Here is a 25378-nt window from a genome sequence, read left to right as displayed (position 1 = left end):
CGTTTTGGTGTCATCCGCTCATGATACGTAACACCTAGGGGGGGATCGAACACTTATTTTGTAGATAATGCTTATAGGATCCTTTTGATGTATATTTGATCCTTTAAATGCATTCGTATTATGTATTTTGAATACCTTCTCATGCGATGTATTTTGGAAGAATGTTGTGGATATTTTGTTTACCGACGCATATATATAAGTATGAATACATTCAGGTGTTTATGTGTATCTGTCCTCTTTGATTATTTGTGTTACGCATCTTTTGCGAGTATGTTATGTTTGGTTATGTGGTTACTTAAGTGTAACGCCCTAATTGTTTTTATGAATTTAATTTTTATACTCTGATATTTGTACCTATATGCCTGGGTAGAATTGGGGTGTTACATTAGTGGTATCAGAGCGGGTTGGTCTTGTCCGACCAAGTGTCGTGTCGTTTGGTCTAACAATTCTTGTGTTATTTTTTTGGGCTTACTTCTCTTGGTGTTATTATGAAGTTTAGAGATGGCTGGACGTAATGAAGCTGCTATTGCTGCTGCATTGCAAGCTATGGCTGAAGCTATGCATACGGATGAGAATGCAAGGTCTCGGAGTTTAGCGACTTTCCAGAGGGAGAATCCTCTTGTGTTTATTGGAACGCATGACCCCGAGGGAGCCTTGACTTGGATGAAGGAGATGGAGAGGATCTTTCGTGTGATGGATTGCACGCAAGAGCAGAAAGTCAGGTATGGCACTCATCAGTTAGCTGTGGAGGCTGATGATTGGTGGCTGGAGACTTTGGCAAGGTTAGAAGCAACCGGTAAAGAGATTTCCTGGACGGTGTTCAAGAGGGAGTTTTTGAGGAAGTATTATCCGGAGGATGTCCGTGGAAAGAAAGAGACTGAGTTTCTGGCTTTGGTTCAAGGCAGCATGTCTGTGTCTGAATATGCGGCCAAGTTTAATGAACTTGTGAAATTCTACCCGCACTTTGTTGGTGAGGGAGCAGAATTTTCTAAGTGCATTAAGTTCCAGAATGGGTTACGTTCTGATATCAAGAAGGCGGTAGGGTATCAGAAGATTCGGGTGTTTCCAGATTTGGTGGACAGCTGTAGGATTTATGATGAGGATAATAATGCTCATCATAAGGTGATTAATGAAACGAGGAACAAAGGTCCGCAGAATCGTGGGACGCCGTATGATGGAGGGAAGGGTAAGCAAAAGATGAATTATGGACCAAGGTTTAGTGGGGGAGATGCTCCTGCTAAGATTGTATGTTTTAAGTGTGGTAAACCTGGCCACAAAAGTAATGTCTGCTTTAGTGACGCAAAGAAATGTTTCAAGTGTGGAAGGGTAGGACATGTGTCATCCGACTGTGCATCCAAGGGAGTAGTGTGTTTTAATTGTGGTGAAGAGGGACACATGAGCGGCCAATGTCAGAAGAAGAAAGTTCAAGCTGGTGGGAAAGTGTTTGCTTTGGCTGGAACTCAGACGGACAAGGGTGATCGACTGATCAGAGGTACTTGTTTTATTAATGGCATTTCTTTAATTGCTATTATTGATACGGGTGCTTCGCATTGTTTTATAGCCGATGATTGTGTTAAAAGATTAGGTCTTGTTCTATCCGATTTGGGTGGTGAGATGGTTATCGATTTACCAGCAATGGGGTCGGTGATTACTTCCTTAGTCTGTAAGAATTGTCCGGTATCAATCTTCGGTAAGGACTTTACTGTTGATTTTATTTGTTTGTCGATGAACGAGTTAGACGTGGTTCTGGGAATGGATTGGTTGATGAATAATCGTGTCCATATCGATTGTTATCATAAGTTGGTGAGGTTTCCATTTCTTGAGAAAGATGTGGAATTTGATGTCTTATCTACCAAGGAGTTGAATCGACTGTTAGAAGATGGGGCACAATTGTTTGGTGTGTTTGCATCGTTGACTGTGGAGAGTCGAGCTGCAGTTGAGGATTTTCCAGTAGTGCGAGAATTTCCCGAAGTGTTTCCTGAAGACTTTTCTGATGTGCCGCCAAAGAGAGAGGTGGAGTTTTCCATAGATCTAGTTCCTGGTACGAGGCCTGTTTCTATGGCGCCGTATAGAATGTCGGCATCAGAGTTAGTGGAATTAAAGAAACAATTGGAAGAGTTGCTAGAAAAACATTTTGTGAGGCCTAGTGTTTCACCATGGGGAGCTCCAGTGTTGTTGGTAAAGAAGAAGGATGGAAGCATGAGGTTGTGTATTGATTATCGCCAGTTGAACAAGGTGACGATTAAGAATAAGTATCCGCTTCCTAGGATTGACGACATGATGGATCAGTTGGTGGGAGCCAGTGTGTTTAGCAAGATTGATTTAAGATCTGGTTACCATCAGATTCGGGTGAAGGAAGAAGATATTCAGAAGACTGCGTTTAGGACTCGGTACGGACATTATGAGTTTTTGGTGATGCCGTTCGGAGTTTCTAATGCACCTGGTGTGTTTATGGAGTATATGAATTGCATATTCCATGATCAGTTGGATAAGTTTGTTGTGGTCTTCATAGATGACATCTTGATTTATTCTAAGTCTCCGGAAGAGCATGAGGATCATTTGCGTGTTGTGCTACAGGTTTTGAAGGAGAAGCAGTTGTATGCTAAGTTATCCAAGTGCGAGTTCTGGTTATCAAAGGTGAGTTTTCTTGGTCATGTGATTTCAGGTAACGGGATTGCAGTGGATCCATCCAAAGTAGATGCAGTGCTACAATGGGAGGTTCCGAGATCGGTTACTGAGATCAGAAGCTTTTTAGGTTTGGCAGGTTACTATCGAAGATTCATTGAAGGCTTTTCGAAGTTGGCACTTCCGTTAACTCAGCTTACTTGCAAGGGTAAGGCGTTTATTTGGGACATAGTTTGTGAAAGGAATTTTGAAGAGTTGAAGAGAAGGTTGACTTCAGCTCCGGTTTTGGTTTTACCTGATCCTGAGGAACCGTTTGTGGTGTATTGTGATGCATCGCATATGGGGTTAGGTGGTGTTTTGATGCAGGAAGGTAAGGTGGTGGCTTACGCTTCGAGGCAGTTAAGGATTCATGAGAAGAATTATCCCACCCATGATTTAGAGTTAGCTGCAGTGGTTTTTGCATTAAAGATTTGGAGGCATTATCTCTACGGTGCAAGGTTCGAGGTCTTTAGTGATCATAAGAGTTTGAAATACTTATTTGATCAGAAAGAGTTGAACATGAGACAACGTAGGTGGTTGGAATTCCTAAAGGACTATGACTTTAGCTTGAATTACCATCCTGGTAAAGCTAATGTGGTTGTCGATGCTTTGAGTCGGAAATCTTTGCATATGTCCGCTATGATGGCGGAGGAGTGGGAACTTTTGGAGCAGTTTCGTGATCTTAGTTTGGTATGTGAATTGACACCAGATAGTGTGAAGTTGGGTATGTTGAAAGTGACGAATGATTTTCTGTCAACTGTTAGCGAGAGACACAAAATGGATGTGAAACTTGTTGATTTGTTTATGGTGGCAAATCAAAGTGATGATGGCGACTTCATAGTGGATGGTCAGGGTGTTTTGAGATTCCGTGGTCGAATTTGTGTACCTGATGATTCCGAGCTGAAAAAGATGATTTTAGAGGAAGGTCACAGAAGCAGTTTGAGTATTCATCCGGGAGCCAATAAGATGTATCAGGATTTGAAGAAGATCTTTTGGTGGTCTGGTTTGAAAAGGGATGTGGCTCAGTTTGTGTATGCGTGTTTGGTATGTCAGAAGTCAAAGGTGGAGCATCAGCGTCCTGCAGGGTTGTTGCAACCGTTGGATATTCCAGAGTGGAAATGGGATAGTATTTCTATGGACTTTGTGACGAGTTTACCAAATACTGTGAGAGGTTTCGATGCGGTTTGGGTGATTGTTGATAGGTTGACAAAGTCTGCTCACTTTATTCCTATTAACATCACTTTTCCAGTTGCGAAGTTGGCTGAGATTTATATCAAGGTGATTGTGAAACTACATGGTATACCGTTGAGTATTGTGTCGGATAGAGATCCAAGGTTCACATCAGATTTTTGGAAAGGTTTGCAAGAGGCTCTAGGTTCTAAGTTGAGGTTGAGTTCGGCTTATCATCCTCAGACAGACGGTCAGACCGAAAGGACTATTCAATCGTTAGAAGACTTGTTGAGGGCTTGTGTTCTAGAGAAGGGAGGTTCGTGGGATACTTATCTTCCGTTGATAGAATTCACTTACAACAACAGTTTTCATTCTAGTATCGGAATGGCACCTTTTGAAGCGCTATATGGTCGTAAGTGTAGAACTCCATTGTGTTGGTTTGAATCGGGCGAGAGTGTGGTACTCGGACCTGAAATAGTAAGAGAGACTACAGAGAAGGTGAAATTTATTCGTGAGAAGATGAGAAGTTCACAGAGTAGGAAAAAGAGTTATCATGACAAGCGAAGGAAAGATTTGGAATTCCAAGCCGGTGATCATGTATTCTTAAGAGTTACGCCTATGACTGGTGTTGGACGAGCTTTGAAATCGAGGAAGCTTACTCCGCGTTTTATTGGTCCTTATCAGATATCGGAGCGAGTTGGCAAAGTTGCGTATCGGGTGGCGTTACCGCCAAGTCTTTCTAATCTGCACGATGTATTCCATGTGTCTCAGTTGAGGAGATACATTGCGGATCCGTCCCATGTGATTCAGATGGATGATGTGCAAGTGCGTGAGAACCTGACGGTTGAGACGATACCAGTGCGTATTGAAGATCGTGAGACTAAGACTCTGCGAGGCAAGGAGATCGCCTTGGTGAAAGTCGTATGGTTAAGTGGGGCAGGTGAGAGTTTGACCTGGGAGTTGGAGAGCAAGATGCGAGATTCCTATCCTGAGTTGTTTGTAGCAGGTAATCTTATTTTCGAGGACAAAAATCTTTCAAGTGGGGGAGGGTTGTAACGCCCATAAATGTGTTTTTCTGATTAATTGTGATGTTTACTACATTTTCCTAATTTTATCGTTTTCGAGTCGAATCAGTCGGTAAATATTAATTATGTTAATATTTTACTTATTACTTTCCATGTTGTCATACCCCAAATTTGTCCGCACAGGCGTTAATAGTCAATTTAGTTAGTCATATTAGTTTTTTTCTACCAGTTGAATTATGGTGGATATTAACCATTATTATATTAGGATAAAGAGAGGGGTTTAATTTTTTTCAACAAAAAAAAAAAATTTAACTATGGCCCATTAAAGACCTGAAGCTTGGCCTATTAGAAATAGTTGGAAACCTGTATAGAATAATTAAACTCATTTTGAATAATTTTGACTAATATTTACTTGTTTAGTATATTTATGTGTAATACATGTTTTGAATAATTTTGACTAATATTTACTTGTTTAGTATATTTATGTGTAATACATGTTCCGTTGATTAATTTATATATAGAATGTTATAAAATGAAAAGTTCTATAGCTAGTAAAATAATTAAATTATTTTTTATTATTATCATAACTTGGTGGTGATTCTTAAAGAGAGTATTAGTAATAATTATGAATATTAGTAAAATGGTTAAGTTAATATTATTAACATTTATTTTCTACTAATCATTATCACTATTATTATCATTAACCATTGGTTAGATTAAACTAAGCTATTTTTCTACTAATCATTATCACTATTATAATCATTAACCATGGGTTAGATTAAACTAAACTATTATCGGTCAAATTGTTATCAGTTAACCAAATGTTATTATTATAATTACTAACATTACTTAACAATTATTATTATTATAAATATCACTAGATTATTTTATTTAATTAAACGTATTATATGGTTATAATAACTAATGTTAAATGGTCATTTAAAATAATAATAATTATTAAATATTATCATAGTTAATTATGTTTTTTATTTTTTATTTGAAATTGTTGACTAAGTCAAGTAGGCTTTTTTTTTAACCCTTTCTCTTCCTCAATCAAGCCGTCGCCGCCGCACACCACCATCATCAACCTCAAACCCTAATTTTGAATCCAAACCAAACCCAATTATCTCAACAAAATCAAAACCGAAAACATCCAGAAAGGAAATAATCTCAACAATTGAATACTAAAATTATAAGTTACAACCAAATCGTACAACAAATCGAATCAAACTTTGATTACCAAATCTCATTCAATCCTAATTATTATTTGAATCAAACATTAAAATAATTTCCTAATTTATTCTAATCTAAAAGACTATAAAATCAAACCCTAAAGCTAACAAAAAGGGACCGAAAAATTAACACAAAATTCAAAGAGAGAAGGTGTAGAAAAGAAGGATTTCGTCGCGAAATCTCCCAAAGTTGCGTTGCCGAATTAGGAGTTTCAAATCTGAAACCCTAATCCCTTCCTCATTCCGCCGCCCACCTGAAATCGGAAACAAGAGTCAAGGATCGGAAGCAAATCCAACGTATCAAGGTTCACAGCGAGCAAGAGGTAACGATAGTCTTTTTTTTTTTTTTTGGATTAGAGTTTAGTTTTGATGCTGAAGTTCTGGGTTTTGAAATAAATTTATGTTGATATTGTTGTGTGTGGGGAAGGGAGAACGAAGAGGATAGGAAAGAGAGAGTAAAGGAGAAGAGAGAGAATAGTTAATGGGAAATGATAAATAAGATGAATCGTAACCACCCCCTTTCACAATTTCTTTTTTTCATTAAAATTGCAAATAATTTAAGATAATAATCCTGTGTGTACCCGTTACCGTGTTCTCTAATTAATTTTTTAATCTAAATTAATCTGATACGTAGATCTCTGCTAGTCCACTGTAAACCCAAGCACGCATACACATTGGATCCTAACAGATCCTCATAATTTCGTCCGGGCCTAAGCCCACTTCTATTCACACCCTTCATTCCCTGTTTTTCTATCGTCCTCATAAACATACACCCCTGTAACATTCTGGACCCCAAATGTTCTTTTGGGCCAGATTCTTTTATTATTAGATGCCCCTAATTTACCTATTAAACTAAAATGCACCCTCTGTATAAAATCCAAATAACATATTAAAACTAATTAATTTTATTTAATTATTTTTATCATTTGATTAATTTTAATTATTTTTCTCAATTGATTAATCATATTTTCTACTGTCGTTACCTTTTTGGTTAAATCTCATGCTTAAATAACTTATATATAAATACCTAAATTATTGTCATTAAATTTAAGATAAAAAATTAGTAATTATATTTAGGATAGTTAATTCAAATAATATATTCTATAGTAAATAAACAGCATGCTTATAATAATTAAATAAGCGATACATCGTCTAAAAATTGGGGCAAAGAATTATGTGATTATTAAGTTCCCGGTTAGACTCCTAATTTATTCTTGAAATACTTTTATAAATCCCATTCATGTTGTTTACATAATTATATTAATTCCTTTAGTTGCTAAAATATCTAAATAGTCCAAACCTTTTTCTTATTATCATTACTAACATAATAATTTGAATCTAATATTATTTTCCCAAAAAAATTAGGATAGTGAATTTATTTTAAAATCAACCACGAACTACGTCTACGATTACACCATTTCAACTCAGACAAATTCAAGGAGATTTTCTAAAATATTTCACAAGCCCTAAAAAATAATTAACCAACTACTTTAATACGAACTACGGTACTCTGACTTCCTCATTGCACTAGAGGATACGTAGGCATAGGGTTTTGAAACCCTAGCGAGTATAACCATAAAAAACTAACATTTAACCTTATATCGATAAAACCATTTTTAGGATATGGGTGAACTTACGTTTACCGTATCTTCAATTTAAAATCTATTAAAACCTAAACCTAGAAGGGGTCCCCTTGAATACAAGGGAGATGAAGGGTGCCTAACACTTTCCCTCCGTCTAACCGACTCACGAACTAGAATCTCTGAACATTAGGGTAATCCGTTTAATTCCCTTCCCTTAGGATAAAATAAATGGTGGCGACTCTTTCCTTAAAATTTTAGGCCGGTTGCTACACATGTGTGTAATTATTATGTTTTGGGTGTTAATTGGTTAGAATTAATGTTTAGTGACATTTGGGCCAAAATTAGAATTTATGAAAGTTGAGTGGGGGAAAATGAGAAGTAGAGAAATAGAAAGAGATATTTTGATATATAGAGAAAATGAGATATTTTGAGATAGAAAGAAAGAAAGAGAACTTGGGAAGAGAAGAGAAAGAAGAGAAAAACAAAGAGAAGAAGAGAGTTGTAGAATCCAAACCAAGCTAGAGCCAAGAATCCAACCAAGGTAAGGGGGATGAATATAGTTTATCTTGATTGTATGGTTCTTGTAGTTTTGTATTCTTTGTTCTTGTTCTTCCTCTTTTCCAAGCTTGTTCAACAATGGCAAATTGTGTGTTTTGTGAGTTTTGAAGATATAAACTTGATTTTATGGTGTGTATGTGTGCTATGATGATAGATATTCCCATGGATCATGTTTGTTTTTCATTTCTCCATGTTTTCTTGCTTATGAAGAAATTTAGGTCAAAGACAACATGTGATGATCCAACCATATGATAATCATGGATTAGGTGTATATATAGCATGTTTGTGTTGTATTGGGGTTGGGATGAAGGTTTAAATGGGTTTTGAATGGGTTGGAGGGAGCTGAGACGGTCTGTTGCAGAACTGGTTTTTCTGGGTTTACGCAGGTCCGCTGAGCGGAGGGGGTCCGCTGAGCGGAGGTTCTTTTGCATGAAATCTCTGTCTGGGTCCGCTGAGCGGAGGTTCTGTATTTTTGTTTGGTGATTCCCTGTCTGGGTCCGCTGAGCGGAGCTCAAGCGGACTGTGTGAAATTTTGTTTTTCCAAACTTTGTTTTGTTGTATCTTTTGAACCGTAGGCCTTTTCTACGCGTCGTTTGAAGTATTATGAGAACCCTTGAGTATGCTTCATGATAGAGAGGAGTGTGTTGGTGGTTGAATGATTTTTCATAAATGTATTTTGTGAAATGATATTTGCTAATCAAGTATGTTTTGACGGTATACGTGCGCTGTGTGAATATGAACGCCTGAGTGGCAATTTTGATGATGTATCCGTGTAGAATAATATAACCGGTGTGATGTAGATATGTGACCGAGTTATATTGTTGTTGTTGTTGTTGTTATGTAATTGAGTCGTTTGTATGCACAGCATGACATTTCATTACGTTAATGGCGGAATGCTATTAACAGGTGGCCTGAATTGGCAATTATTACCAGTGGGAGCTTAATGCTCGGTAAAAAGGTGTATTTGCCCGAGTGGCAAGAGGTCATCAGTGGGGGCTAGATGCTCGATGACGGTTAGTCGTAGCTTACTGCTCGACAAAGGTGTATTTTCCTTAGGGAAAGAAGTCCCAGCATAATGCTCGGCAAGGTGTATTTGTCATAATGACAAGGAGGAGTTTTACTCCGGATTTGGTACCACATGCATACGCATAGTCGAGTCTCATTCATCATCTTCGGTCTTTATAATTTATGTTATCATTCATGTACCGCATTACTTATATATTGATTGTGGTTGACTTATTGGATTATCTTGTTATATGATTCTTAATGATATTGTGGGCATTACTATATTGATCATGCTTTCATTATGAATTTATTCTCACCCTTCTGCCTTAATGTTACCTACTCGTGGGTAATGTGCAGGTGATCCGCAGGTGTAGGTGCTCTCTTTGTAGTCGTCCGTTTTGGTGTCATCCGCTCATGATACGTAACACCTAGGGGGGGATCGAACACTTATTTTGTAGATAATGCTTATAGGATCCTTTTGATGTATATTTGATCCTTTAAATGCATTCGTATTATGTATTTTGAATACCTTCTCATGCGATGTATTTTGGAAGAATGTTGTGGATATTTTGTTTACCGACGCATATATATAAGTATGAATACATTCAGGTGTTTATGTGTATCCGTCCTCTTTGATTATTTGTGTTACGCATCTTTTGCGAGTATGTTATGTTTGGTTATGTGGTTACTTAAGTGTAACGCCCTAATTGTTTTTATGAATTTAATTTTTATACTCTGATATTTGTACCTATATGCCTGGGTAGAATTGGGGTGTTACAACTGTGGAGTTAAAGATGTTGAACCAATTACTAAGTGAGCCCTTTCTTTAAACTAACTTCCTCATTCTAAAATCCAGTATATTAAAGACCAACCTTTAAAAACTTCTTATATCTTGATTGATAGATTCAAAGTAGAAGTTGAAATTGAATATGATGACTTAAATGGAACCTTTGTCTTTTAGGATAAGGATTGTGTCCCGTATACCAAAATGTCTGCTAAAGAGTTAAGGCTGCTCATGATAGCGGTGAGTCATTGTGTTTGTATTATAAATGCTTTATTATATAGCTCCCACGTATAACATATTGATCAAACCTCTTGGCTTTCTTGATTGCATAGAATGGAGAAGACAACCCAAAAATATGGCCGGCTCAGGTTGACAATTTGTTGAATAGGGAAATGGCGTTCCGTATCAAATTTCAATCATCTTTCAAACAATTTTCAATTGTGACAATACTTAATGAGGATAACGTTTACAATAAACTTAAGGGCTACCTAACCCTGGATGAGGTAAATACATGTTTCTTTTATTCCAAAAAGGTTTTTTGGTTGCTCCTTTATATGTGATTCTGATATAAAGTTTGTTATCAGCATACCTCAAATGCCCCTGTTTTGGAGATCTCCAATTCTGATCCAAATGATAATCCAAATGAACCAATTGTAAGGGTCTCATGCATACATTCTTACCTATACTTTGTATACATTTACTTCCATTTACTAACTTTTTTTTCATCCATAGATGACACTTTCTGCTGAAGCTTCGATATCTCCTCAACCTTCGTCTGCTGCAAACCATGCTTGGAGTCCTTCTACAAGCTCCAGTAGCACACCTGCCAAGAGGGGAGCTATAATAACATCACTTAATGAGATGATTGAGGCTGAAGATCTGACTCCTAAACAATCTGCTACTAAGGCTAAGACTGGAAGAAAGATCAAGCATATCAAGAAGGAGTAATCTTGGGTTCTAAATTCAAAAGTGGATCTTTTTTGCTGCATTGTTATTTCACACTCTTTTAGTATTGATTGAATCCACCCTTTTTTGTATTCTACCTGTTATATGGCTGTAACTTTCCTTTCTATTGCATGGTGCTCCTAAGTATGCAACTAAACAATTGATCTAAGTATTTTCTAATGAATCTATTTTGTAATGACTCTTTCTGTTTAATCCACTTGCTTGCTTTTTCAAATGACTTTAGTGGCTGCACATTATCAATTAAGTTGATGGCATTTTATATACCTTTTGTACCTGCAAAATATGATTAAACTTGCTGAGATTTTCTATGCATTGTGTCTGCCATCCAAAAAAGTATCCATCACATGACTTTTGTAGTGATATTTAAAATCCATTTTATTGATAGGTCCTTTTTCCAATTGGAACCAACGTAGAGATTTTGTATGCATTGTGTCTGCCATCCAAAAAAGTATCCATCACATGACTTTTGTAGTGATATTTAAAATCCATTTTATTAATAGGTCCTTTTCCCAAATAGCTCCAACGTAGATTGTTTTCAATTTAAATATATATTTGCCATTTAATACAAAATCAGTACTAACACAATATCAAAGTAGAATATCAAATATTGTTTCTCTATTTTTAATGTTTTCAAGGAGCACAACAGTTACAGAAATGCCAAAGGAAGAGTTAAAGAACAATTGGTCATTGGGAACCTCACAATAAACAACTTGCAGCAGAAGCGTTCCATGTAAATGTGTACTTTTTAAGGAGTGCCTGTTGCTTTATACCCTTGCAAACCGGATCATAGTAGTCAGTCAACAACTTTCTGCAGCATTGGATAAAGCAAGTCATACACAATGTCAACTCATCATTAAATGCTTCATGCTTTTTCAAATAGCTTGCTTAGCTGTACCAACTATATCTTCTAAAAGCATAAACAACTTCTCCCATTTTACACGGTACAGGTACAACAATTTGGTACATTTTGGTGTAAGATCACATTATTAAATATATTATTCACTGCTTTATACAATGATGCTGATTCACTGTACACGGTTCACTGCACCACATATATGTCTTTTCTGAAGCTTGGATACCTGAGATTTATATGAACCAAGTTTAGCCATTTGAATGCAACCACACCACATGGTTGTAAACTGACTAATTTGGTGGAAATTTTTAACTACAAACTACTAGCATAGTAATTAAAATAGTATAAATTTCTAAAACTTTTGGATTCAAATTTTTAGAGGGAAAAGCTATTTTTGGTGCGTTTTTCACTTTAGATTGAATATGGATTTTAAAAAATAACAAGTAAACATGGTGACTTTTTTCCGAACAATAGTGTCTTTAGTATATTAAAACAAGAACAATTGCATAGAGTTGAAATATGGTACAAATTGAAATCAAATAGCATAGAACTTCAGGCTAACACTTTTAACAGTTATTGCATTCAGTTCTATTCACTACATTACATTAATACTTGCAGGGAGGTTGGTATCAGTTTGTTTCTTTGTTTTTTTATCTCATTAGTTTTGTCTTAGATTGATAAATAATTTGTATTGGCCAGCTATTCATTATTTAAATTCAGTTATTCTTGATATGAACATATTTTCCGCTGTATTCTGTGTGGCAGATAGTATAGCAATTCATTTTAAGTTATGGAAAACAATAACCTGCATATCTCTGAAAAAAGGCAAGGGTAAGACGATCACTTATTATGAAAGAAAACCGTTCAAAACGTCAAAGACAGAATTGCACCCAACATGATTCAATCAATGATACATTTAGTTCTCCTAATTGCTTCACAATGAGACAACCTTTGTCTGAAATCACTCCCTCGGCTCAGAATCAAAAGACTATCGCACAGATTGTCGAAGAAGGAATTATGCTCAGTGCGCGTATGCATAATTCTGAACCGAGCATAACCAGCATGTGTTTCGAAATAACATGAAGTCATCCCATTTAGATTCCTTAGGAACAAATTTAATGTCTAAGTTTTCTACTGATTGTACAATTGAGAATGGTCATCCAACTATGATTGAGAATGCCCAACCAACCAATTCTATGATCCTGGAAGTTCTTCCAAGAATCCCATGTAAGGTTCATATGACTAAATATTCATGCCATTACAATGTAACTAATTAGAGTTTATTTAACTTTTATTGACTTTCATATTATGTCAAATTTTATAACAGAAATACCGAAAAGATAAAACCTGTTCGTGGCAGGCCTAAGAAGCAGCTGGGAGTACCAAGTCTTGCCATGAATTTGAATAGTAATCCCCCTAATGAAGCTGTCAACATATCTGTAGCACAACAACCATTAAGGTACAACTTCTTAGTTTCATACATGCTCGGCCTTAAATGTCAATGATAATTATAATATTTTTATCATAACTCACGACCTGAATGATTATGCATGTGTTCAACCATTTCCATGCATGAATGTGACCAACTACCAGGGTTAGCAGTAGAAATAACAATCGTCGTCAACAACTGCCAATGAAACAGCCACATCATGTATCTGTTCGACCATCACCTGTGTCACCACCCAAAGGCATAACACCTGAAATAAAAGAGCCAACATGTCCTATTTTTACCCCTGCAGTCAACTTGGATTTTAACAGTGACTCGGACGGAGATAGCGATTACGACCCTTTTGCAAGTGAGTCAATTGCAAACTCATTAGTTATGTGTTCAATAGTTCCACCTTATTTACGATTTTATATAAGAAACATGTTTATATATTCAATATTACACTTTTCATCCATTGATAGCTTATTTATCCGATGAGGACTTCTGTTCCGAACCTGAAGATAACGAGGCACCTTTTACAATTCACGACAACTACACCCGTTCTTCTGAAGGTATATCATTTTATTAACATTTGCTATTTTACAAATATCATAGTAATTTTTTCCTGTCTATTACTATGTAGCTTATTACGACATAGGGGACCCGCTCATCGAATGTTGTTATTGTAAATCCATGATGTGGTATCAAGAACGGATGAATAACAGTTCCTATTCTGCTAATCCAAAGTTTATGTTGTGTTGTTGCAATGGAAAAGTTGAAATTCCCCTACTAAGACAACCTCCAGAAGTTCTTGCAAAATTTATGTTTGACCAAGATAATGTAGTGAGCAGAAAGTTTCAACAACATATTACAGTTTACAATATGATGTTCGCGTTCACGTCGCCAGGTGCAAAGTTGGACAACCGTTTTAACAATGGAGGTCGACCACCAACTTTACGGATACAAGGTCAAACATGCCATCAAATTGGAAGTTTGTAACCTTCTCGAGGAGACACACCCAAGTTTGCTCAATTATATATTTATGACACAGAAAATGAGGTCCACAATCGAATGAAGTGTCTAAGGTATAAATAATACTAAAATGCAATCGTTTTATTTATAAAAATAAACTGAAATTTATAAGTATAATGCAGCTGGAAATTTATGTAGTCATTACTCACATGTTGGGCATTTTATTCATAATACTGTTAACCATTTCTTTATTCTTTTATTACTTAGGACTACCAAGAACATTGATCCAGAAGTTGTACAACAACTATCTACAATGATGTATGAACACAATACTCATGCCAAAAGCTTTAAAATGGCAAAACAATGGTTCAATGAAGGGGATACTCAAAACCTGAAGTTGAGACTCATAGCTGACAGGCACACGGATGGAAGAGTGTATAACCAACCGAAAATGTCTGAAGTTGCTGCCTTAGTTGTCGGTGATATTGACACAGCAAAGATGAGGGATATAATTATGCAATACCAAGGAGGAGACTTAAGCGGATCAACGATCTCCATGCAAGTTACATGGCCTTCCAATATCCTTTGATTTTCCCCTATGGTGAGGACGGTTATAGACCAAATAATGCCCATAGAGACTTGCCAATTTATCAGAATAGCTTACGAAATAGGCTTACAATAAGAGAATGGCTATCATATCGCATTCAAACAAGGTTAGCTGAACCTAAGACTTTGTTATCTTCACGAAGATTGTTCCAACAATTTCTTGTCGATGGTTACACGATGTTAGAATCTGAAAAATTAGAATGGATTCGCAAGAATCAACCAAAACTTAGGGTGTCCACGTATAATTCTCTTAATGACGAGGGTGAACAAAGTCAAATTCCAGGTTCGAGCATCGGTAAAAGAGTGGTTTTGCCTTCTTCCTTTGTTGGCGGTCGTAGGTTTATGGATCAACTGTACTATGATGCCATGGCAATTTGTAGTAAGATTGGTTTTCCGGATTTGTTCATAACTTTCACTTGCAATCCTAATTGGCCGGAAATAAATAGAGTTCTTGGACCACTGCATTTGAAACCACAAGATCGACCGAATGTCGTTTCAAGAATATTCAAAATCAAGTTTGATCAATTGCTAGCAGATTTGACAAAAAATGGTGTATTAGGCAAAGTACTGGCATGTGAGTTGTTCCTTAGCACTTTACTGGTACTTTTTTTAAATTCTAATGTGGATTCATATGTGTTTTTAACTTTTGTATTCTTTTGGTCACTAGATATGTACACCATCGAGTTTCAAAAGAGAGGATTGCCACATGCACATATACTACTCTTTCTGCATCCGTCCAACAAGTATCCACGACCAGAAGACATTGACAGGATCATCAGTGCAGAAGTTCCCGATCCCTTGCAACACCCCAGGTTGTACAATTTGGTTAAGTCTCATATGGTTCATGGTCCTTGTGGCTTGGCAAATCAGAAGTCCATTTGCATGAAAGATGGGAAGTGCTCCAAATATTACCCAAAAAAATTTCAACCTACCACTATAGTTGACCAAGATGGGTATCCAGTTTATAGGAGAAGAAACAATGGAAACACAATTGAAAAAAATGGGATAATCTTTCATAGTGGCCATGTTGTACCTCACAACCCAATTTTGTTGTTAAAGTACGAAGCACACATCAACATGGAATGGTGCAATCAAATTACTTCTATCAAGTACCTTTTCAAATACATCAACAAAGGTTCAGACAGAATTTCTGCTGTTATACAAGGCCAGTCCAAGGATGCAAATTCGGGGAAAAACAATGTTGACGAAATTAAACAATATTTGGATTGTCGATACATTTCCCCAAGTGAGGCATGTTGGAGGATATTTGCATATTCCATACACGGAAGAAAACCAGCAGTAGAGAGAATGTATTTTCACTTGGAGGGAGAACACTCTGTTTACTACAGAGATCACGAGCAAGTAGGCGATGTTCTGCTCAAACCAAGTGTTACCGAATCAATGTTTACAGATGGTTTGAGGCAAACAATAGTTTTGAAGAGGCAAGGCTTTTAACTTATGGTGACTTTGTTTCTAAATTTGTTTATCATAAACGGAGTCGGAGTTGGAAGCCAAGGAAAAGAGGGTATACCATTGGTCGTCCTTGTTGGGTGCCTCAATGCTCAGGTCAGTTGTTTTATTTAAGGATGATGTTAACTGTTGTTAAAGGACCTTTATGTTATAATAACATCAAGAAAGTTGATGGTGTTCAACATAAGACTTTTAGAAAGGCATGTTTTGCTATGGGTTTCCTTCAAGATGATAGAGAATTTATTGAGGCCATTAAAGAGGCACACGTTTGGGGTTCAGGTTTGTTCTTACGAAAGTTGTTTGTGACTATGCTTTTGTCCTCATCCATGAATCGACCAGCACACGTATGGAGAAAGTCTTGGAAGTATTTATCTGATGGTATTCTTTACGAACAACGGTTGGTGGCAAGAAATCAAGGTATAAATTCTCTATATTGTTTAACCGTTAATGCTAACTTTGTTGAATGTCATTATACTATAAAATAACTTTGAAAGATTTCCAATATTCTTCTACATAGTTTATTTGTTATAAATGTTTATTTGTCAGAACATACATATTCATACTATGCATATTCATACCGGGGAGTATTAGTATTTGTAGGTGCAATCTTACCTTATTTGTCAGTTACCATGCTGCATTATTTCTTGCTGTCGCTTTATCCAATATACATTCGCAATGCATTAAAATATGGATGGAAAGCTGGTAGTTTCTGTTTATCTGAACAGATACGTGAACATGCCATATGTACATCAGCTTAACTCAAATACTTATAAACATATTTATTATTCATACTTCAACTTGAATATTTATTGCCATATTATTGTAACTAAACTTTTGCATGGAACAATTCTTAGATTTGACACTTACCGACGAGGAACTTCAACAACTGACTTTGATGGCTATTGAAACACTGTTACAAAATAACAACAAAACATTGAAAGACTATAAGCCAATGCCATATCCGAAAGATTATGTTGTTTCATTCTCGGGTAATAGGCTTATTTATGATGAGCGTCAATATGATCCTATTGCTCAACAACAGCTATTGGCAAGGTTATACGGTTCTCTAACAGGTATAATAGTTAACGAATAGCCTCTTATATTATGGCTTACATATCAATTCGGAGTCTCAATATCTTATGAACTTATATCATATTTGACCTAATTTCCGTATAGATGGGCAAAGAAGCATTTATGAAGAGATCATGGAAGCCGTAGAGAAACAAAGAGGCGGCGTATTCTTTTTATATGGATATGGTGGGACCGGTAAGACTTTTATGTGGAACACTTTATCAGCGGCCCTTAGGTCTAAGAAAAAAATTGTCTTGCCTGTGTCATACCCCAAAATTTGCCCTCCTCTATTCATCTTCAATGGCTCTAGGTTCAAAGGATCATTCAAGTCACTCTCTCCTTATCAATGGTCTCAAAGCTAGGGTTTGCACTTTATCAAAGGATTTTGAATTTCTAAGGCCTCAAATGGATCTCAAGAAGCTTCAATTGAGATGAAACTAAAGAGAGCCTTTAGAGGACACCTTAAGCTTTCTAAAGAGCCAAGAATCACCTCTATGGAATTAAGATCAAGGAAGTTATGACTTGTTAAGGTTGACTAATTTTTGAGAAAATGCATGAAAGAGATATTGAGCAAAATTGAATTTTCTTTCAAGTGGGTCAATCCTTTCATGTTCTAAAACTCATTTCTAGCATGGTCCATAACCTCTAAGCCCAACTATATGATTTCCTTTTATTTATTTTATTTTATTTTATTGGATTTAATTCAATTCAATTTTAGTTAAAATAAATAAAGAAAAAAATCAAAGATTGGTGTTAAGCTTATTTTATCAAATATTAAGAATACACTCATAATATTTGATTGAAGACTTGTGGCAAAAAGATCAAAAAATAGATTGGAGTTAAACTTGGAAAGATTTTATACAAAAAATCAAATCAAACTTTCTTCTAATCAAAGCATGATTTCTTTCCAATTTCCTAAACCCTAAAGTGATCTCATATATATATATATATATATATATATATATATATATATATATATATATATATATATATATATATATATATATATATATATATATATATATAGATGCAGCCACGAGGGAGGGGGGATTCGGCCGCAGAAATCCTTGTTGAAGAAAAAAAAATCGGATTTGAGAATTCAAAGGAAATTGAAATTTCGAGTTCGACTTTAGACCCACTCTCAAGAAGGTTTGAAGATTGAAACGTGTTGTCGGACCTGTCCTGAAGCTTTTTCGGATCAATATCAGCATCCCAGGCGTCAGAGCTTCACATAAATATCGCACAGTTTTGTTTGAAATTGAGGAGACCGATTGTAGTCCTTCAAGCATTATAAATCGTTTTGGATAGCATATTCCCGACTAGAATTGTGTTTGCAATCTCCTCGTGTCATTTGATTTGTGTTTGAGTACAGGGATTACATCTTGCCATGTTAGGGTTTCCATATGCTTGAAATTGGGATCTACATTTGGGGTGATTTTAGGCCGAATCAAGGGTTCCGTCGGGTTCATGGTGATGTTTATAATCGATCTGGGTTGTCTTTGTAGGTTTGCATCATGTTCTTGCAGGTTTTGCCATGGCCATAGAGAGGAAGAACCGAGGAAGGAGAAGGTGAACAGTGTTCACGCGTCCTCCATTTTTTTCAAATTCGCAAGTCTTCTTTATCTTAACCGCGCGCGAACAGATTATCAGCGAGTCTGCATTGGCCCAGCGGTAGCGCATGCTTGTCACGGCCCTTCAGCGCATTGGTTCGATCCTTGGCTGGGATCCTTTATTTTATTTTATTTGTAGCTTCAATCTCCGCAGGTTCCAATGTGTGCACTCCAAGAAAGATCACCATGCACGCGCAATGTCCATCCATCAGATCGAGGTAGCGTTCAATCCAACGCATTAGAGACGAGGGAGCACCATGGAACTTCACAGGCGTGCTGCACACAATCGAAACCGGGTTTTATCATATCTTTATATGCTTATTTGCTTTATTAATTAATTACTTGAATTCAAAAATTACTCAATTATATTTAATTCAATTTGTCTAATAAAATTAGGATTAGAATTAGGATTAGGTATATATTGGGTTTTAGGAATTATATTCTCTCGATTATTCCGATTATTCGACTATTTGCCCGATTAATTAATCTAATTGATTTTAATTATAATAAAAAAACCCTTATAAATACATTAAGATATTAGGGTTTACTCCATCCCATTTGCCCAAAGTATCAAAGATATTAGGATTTAATTTATTATTCGTTCCGACTAAATCTATTGGTCGCGATGGTTAATAATCGATTAATTTAATTAATCAAATCCTATAAATTAAAATTCAAATAAATTTATTTTGCTAAATGGTTTTAACCATCCTATTGGTTATGATGATTAGCATATTTTTCCCTTATTAATTCGTTATTATTTGTAATCGAAACTATCGGTTATGAGGGGTAACGATAAATTAATAAATTAATAATTAAAATACATCAATTTGCTAAAAGTGATAATCAAATCAATTGATTAGAATTGCCAGCAATCCTTTACTAATCTGTTAACTATGGCGATCGAATCTATTGATCGTTGCGGTTAATAGTGCCATATTAAAATCAGGGTTATACGCCCACATCCTAAAACACTTCCCAAACTTAAAACATTCAAAACACTTCAAATCAAACTACGGATTTTTATCCTTATTCAAAACACGACAGGCCAGTCAAAAAGCCTTCAAACCATTCAAACTCTAACTCTAATGGCGTACAACCCTTCCCCGAACTACGTTGACTCTGATTCTCCCTAAGGAGATACGTAGGCACTTGGCAACAAGGCGAGTCCCCTTTCTCCATATTCTAATCATGTTCAATTATTTGCCTTAACCCTATTAACTGTCTGTCATCTTTCTTTATAAACCTTGATCTTTGCTATGTTAGCCTTTAGGAAAGGATTGAGGGTGCCTAACACCTTCCCTCGACCTGAACATAGTATCTTACCCCGATCTCTAAACTGCGTAGGGTTTCCTATTCGCCCTTCAGAATAGGTGGCGACTCTCTAAGTTAAAATTTTAGGCAGGTTGCTACAGCCTGTTGCATCAAGTGGGATTGCAAGTTTGTTGTTACCAGGTGGAAGAACAACTCATTCTAGGTTTAAGATTCCAGTCCCTACTTTAGATTCTTCTATTTGCAACATTAACAAAAAAGATGATATTGCTGGGCTTCTCAAAGTTACAGATCTAATAATATGGGATGAGGCTCCTATGGCTAACAAGTATTGTTTTGAGGCACTTGACAAGTCATTGAAAGATATTATGAGTGGAACTACACATGGTCAAGATAAGATATTTGGAGGTAAGGTTGTTGTTTTTGGTGGTGACTTCAGGCAAATTCTACCCGTAGTACCAAGAGGTACTAGATCTGACATTATTTATGCAACAATCAATTCTTCATATCTTTGGGATCATTGTAAATTCCTAAAACTCACAAAGAACATGCGGTTACAAAGTGGTGCAGCTACTTCTACAACAGAAGACATTAGGGCATTTTCTGAATGGATTTTACAAATAGGTGATGGAACATTATGCGAGCCCAGTGACGGTTATGCTGATATTTGTATTCCCGATGAGTTTTTAATTGCAAATTTTTCAGATCCTATTAAAGCTATAGTTGAGGATACATACCCTGATCTTATTCATAATTATCTTGACTCTGACTATCTTTAGAGTCGTGCAATTTTAGCATCAACAATTGAGGTGGTGGATGATATCAACCAATATATCACAGCTCTAATTCCAGGTATTCATACAACATTTTATGTGGTTAAATATCGGAATAGAATTGATTGAGTAATACTTAAATATATTTTACCTAATATGTTATTTTTAACAAATATTGTAGGGGAGGAGAAGGAATATTATAGCAGTGATTCTATAGACAAATCTGATGCAAATAACTTTGATGGATACGAGCATGTCACACCCGAGTTTCTTCATGCACTCAAAACATCCGGATTGCCAAATCATTCTATCAAGTTGAAAGTTGGTGCGACCATCATGCTAATGCGCAACCTAGACCAATCTGAAGGACTGTGCAATGGGACACGACTAACGGTGACTAGGCTTGCTAACCATGTCATTGAAGCTAAAATCATTTCTGGTAAAAATGTTGGTAACATCATTTATATTCCAAGAATGTCTTTATCTCCTTCCCAATCACCATGGCCATTTAAATTGGTGAGAAGACAATTTCCAATAATTGTCTCATTTGCAATGACAATAAACAAGTCTCAAGGACAATCTCTTGACCATGTTAGGTTATATTTACCAAAAGAAGTTTTTAGCCATGGTCAATTGTATGTGGTTATCTCTAGAGTTAAATCAAAAAAGGGTCTTAGGATTCTTATTCATGACAAAGATAAAGAAGCTTTGACTATTACCACCAATGTTGTGTTCAAGGAAGTATTCCAAAACATTAATTAGGTATCCTCTTTGTTTGGAATGTGAAAATATACTTGCAATTTACTTTATATTTCAAGCTGAACCAAGATTTCCCATTATTGCAAGGTTCTTATTCGTTTTACCAATTCTCATTGCAGGAAAACAATTCAACCATTTGGTGCTGGTTTTGAAGTTGGTTGCTTTAACAAATATTAAGTTTTTCAATGTCAACAATTATTTTATAATTCAGAATTAAACAACATTTCAGTTTCTACCAATGTTCTTATTTTGTTAACATTTATTTTGTTCATTTACTGACAGTAAGGTAACACCTAAGGGTGAATTTTGGATGCATTTCAACTTTAATTCACATGCTTATGTGAGTTTTTTATACATATTTAGCCATTGGGAGACTGTATTTAAATAGGTATCTGAATTTTTATTCATGGCACACAAGGATGAAGACAACTTTTTTTATTGCATACTATATTTAAATATATTTCTATTTAAATAGAGCAGGACATCAAGTTCTTATTCATGGCACACAAGTGACTGCAACTTTATTTAAAATTTGAATCAACTAAGAAAAAAATATGGAGGCCGTTTTTCCTTTCTATATAGGAGGCATTGTTATAGTAAATAAAAAGCTTCATATAATACATGCTTAGACAAGGTTGGAATTTCATCATATTCACACTCAAGTTCACCATCATATAAAGGATTGTAAGCATAGAGTTATAAACAATGGCAACCAGAGTTATAAACAATTGTCCACCATCATATAAACAATTGTAACAATACAGACTAAGCATAAAGTTGTTTTTTAAGACATTGCACTAAATAAAACTTAACAACCAACGACATATATATGAACGGAGACACGTAACTTCGTTAACTTGGGGAAGCAAAGTGCAATCATCCAAAATGTACATCCATTACATTATCGACAAGTACAACATAAATACAAGTAAACACGGTTACACTCCCTCCTTCAACGGTTCAACAACCAAACGACCAATATGTGCGGCACCCTATTTATCCTCAAGGACAGCTTGTCGCCTCTCTTCAGCCTTCTTTGTCTTGCATACTCGTACCATCCAACCCCTATGTATGCCTCCTCATTTGTATTTCTCAGCGCGCATCGTAGTTCTGCTTGGTACACAATCCCCATATCTGCATCGAAAATATCGATTTTCCTAGGAAAGGCCGTTAGGAACCTGCAGACTTCCCGCGGCAATACCTGAACAAAAATGAAATTCATTACATCATCGTACTGAATCCGGGAAGTTGTTTTTTTAGTCAGTGTTGTGCAAAGTAACTCTTACAAGTACATTACGTCGCGCAATTCGACCGAATGTGATTGTTTTTGTCCACGAAATTGTATCGTCTTCGTGGGAAAAGCTGGCATTTGAATCCATGCTTCCAGAACTGCACAACAGTTACGATAATCTGATTAGCAAATAAATAATTTACACTAAATGTTTTACTGTGACGAATCAATTCACTCACAGAGGCCTGGACATTTATGCTGATCATACAAGGACATTAACACTCGGCAAGTAACCAATTCATACACAAATCAGATTATCACTACACATGATAATATGAGAAACACAAAACATTTCGACGCATATGAATTTTGTAAAACCAATTTCTTCAGCAATGTGTCAGTTGCAGTATATCAGTTGCACACAATGCATCGATTGAACCATATCAGTTGCAGCTTAGAAAACTTCTAACCTTCATTGCATTATAAACATTCAGATATATCAGTTGATGACAATCATGAGTGAGACATAAAAATTATAATTCTTAAATGAATTCTATCACTACAAAATGACACATTGATTTCCCTATACTAACCGTTATACTAACCGTTACACTTCATATGCGTCGAAATGATGTTCAGAACCATGAAATTTGACAATTTACGGTGCAAACAAATAAAGCTATAATTCATTGAACATTAGGTCAAAAACCAAATTTACATTCCTAATTATCTGAATAACTTACCTGAACTCCGACAAAACATTTGAAGGTGGCTCCACAAAGGCTTCCATTTGCAAATCGTGAAACAACCTCAAAGGGATTCATCGTTCCAGCATATACAATCTCCTTTTTATAATTGAAAGTTTGCTTCTCCTAATTTCCAAACAGTCGCACAGTTGAGTGCACATTTCACTGCTATGGGATTCCATGGACCTATCTAACTTTACCTATCCTAACACGTTTAATGGTTGTTCTATGTTTTTTTAGATTTTTTACCCGACACATATCCCCTCCTTTTGACACAGGTTATCAACAACCTTCAGCTTTATAAGTAGATTGTATAATGGACAATGTTACCTATTTTGATTTTGGGCCATGTCAATTACCATCATTGCATAATTTGGGCCCTTGATCTTTTTTTATGGTGGAGCAAGGTTTAAAAAATATACCTATTTTACAAACTACTAATTTATAAATTTCTTAACATCTAATGACTTTTTTAATATGACTTTTTTCCTTCATGTATTAATTGCATTTAGGTCAAACTTCGTTACTCCGCATTTTACTTATCGTTGATATTATACTACACCACCCAAAAAAATGCACCCGTGCGACAGCACGGGTCTCCGACTAGTTAACAGTATGAAAACAAACAATAGTTCAGGACATTCTTCCACAACATTTACACACTAACAATTTCATACATACTCAATCCCTACATAATATTCATCATATACCCGGATATACCCGGTTATAGAGTAAGAACTCCACCCTTACCTTGGATTGGAGAACACTCTAAATTTTTCGGTCGAATTCCCTAGCTTCCAACTTCGCATAATTCTTTCGTTTTCCTCTTCCCAGCAACCGCTCTCCGTATCTCTTTTATGTTCTTCTTTATGATACCTCCAAAACCTAACCTCCTCTTTCTTCTCTTCTGTTTTCTTATAATATCATAATTCGACTTAATAATATTATTTTTCTTATTGGGCCTACTATTTTGCACCTCCACTAATACTAACACCATCACATCCCATGTAATTTCTTTTATAACTCAAATATTATTTCTGTTAATATTCTACAACTCAAATCAACTCATCAATTAAATAATACCGACATAGTAATTATACCAATAATTTCCAACATCGACGAATAAATTGTGAACTAATTTAATTAAATAATTAGTTAATTTATCGGAGCGTTACAGAACGCGATTGATACTATATTGAAGATGAAGAATGAAGTTCATCTTGAAGCTTTGATTTAGTTACAACTGAAAGAGTTTGAGAGTGAAAACTGTGTAACTGTATTATTCATCATCAAGTACAATGTATCAATACAAAGACTTATATACTAGTTATTACAACTAACCCAAGTCATGGACTTAACAGAAATAACTAATGGGCCTAATCAGTGTTGGTTAACACAGTTAACCTCACTCTTAAAACTATACTCTAACACATTAACATCCCACTAATACTCCAAAGGTCGAGTATAGTATTACGATATAGTTAACGAATTATTAGAACCTCAGCCACCAAGTCTAGTATTACGGAGTATAGCATATATAAAAGGAGGCAATGTTATTTTAACGAAGCATTATTTGATGCTTGTACAAGTCAATCTCTCCTT

General features: G+C 35.8%; 2 protein-coding genes across 2 annotated transcripts; one reads left to right on the top strand and one right to left on the bottom strand.

Moving 5' to 3' along the window:
* Positions 1-16430: 16430 nt before the first annotated feature.
* Positions 16431-21802, top strand: LOC131638334 (uncharacterized). The gene is made up of 8 exons (XM_058908896.1): positions 16431-16731; positions 16861-17058; positions 17169-17387; positions 17491-17580; positions 18891-18954; positions 20401-20989; positions 21047-21119; positions 21222-21802. The coding sequence occupies exons 1-8, from the start codon at positions 16431-16433 to the stop codon at positions 21800-21802; spliced, it is 2115 nt and encodes a 704-aa protein (XP_058764879.1).
* Positions 21803-22675: 873 nt separating this feature from the next.
* On the bottom strand, positions 22676-24026 carry LOC131638335 (uncharacterized). Its single transcript, XM_058908897.1, has 3 exons — positions 23774-24026; positions 23086-23188; positions 22676-23000 (listed from the first exon to the last, which is right to left on the bottom strand). Exons 1-3 carry the CDS (start codon positions 23818-23820, stop codon positions 22752-22754), a joined length of 399 nt encoding a protein of 132 aa, XP_058764880.1. The 5' UTR covers positions 23821-24026; the 3' UTR covers positions 22676-22751.
* Positions 24027-25378: the final 1352 nt, after the last annotated feature.

The sequence above is a fragment of the Vicia villosa genome, unplaced genomic scaffold, assembly GCF_029867415.1.
Source record: "Vicia villosa cultivar HV-30 ecotype Madison, WI unplaced genomic scaffold, Vvil1.0 ctg.002268F_1_1, whole genome shotgun sequence".
NCBI classification, from domain to species: Eukaryota; Viridiplantae; Streptophyta; class Magnoliopsida; order Fabales; family Fabaceae; genus Vicia; species Vicia villosa.
Note: the sequence above shows the minus strand (reverse complement) of the source record. Positions and strands in the feature narration are given on the sequence as shown.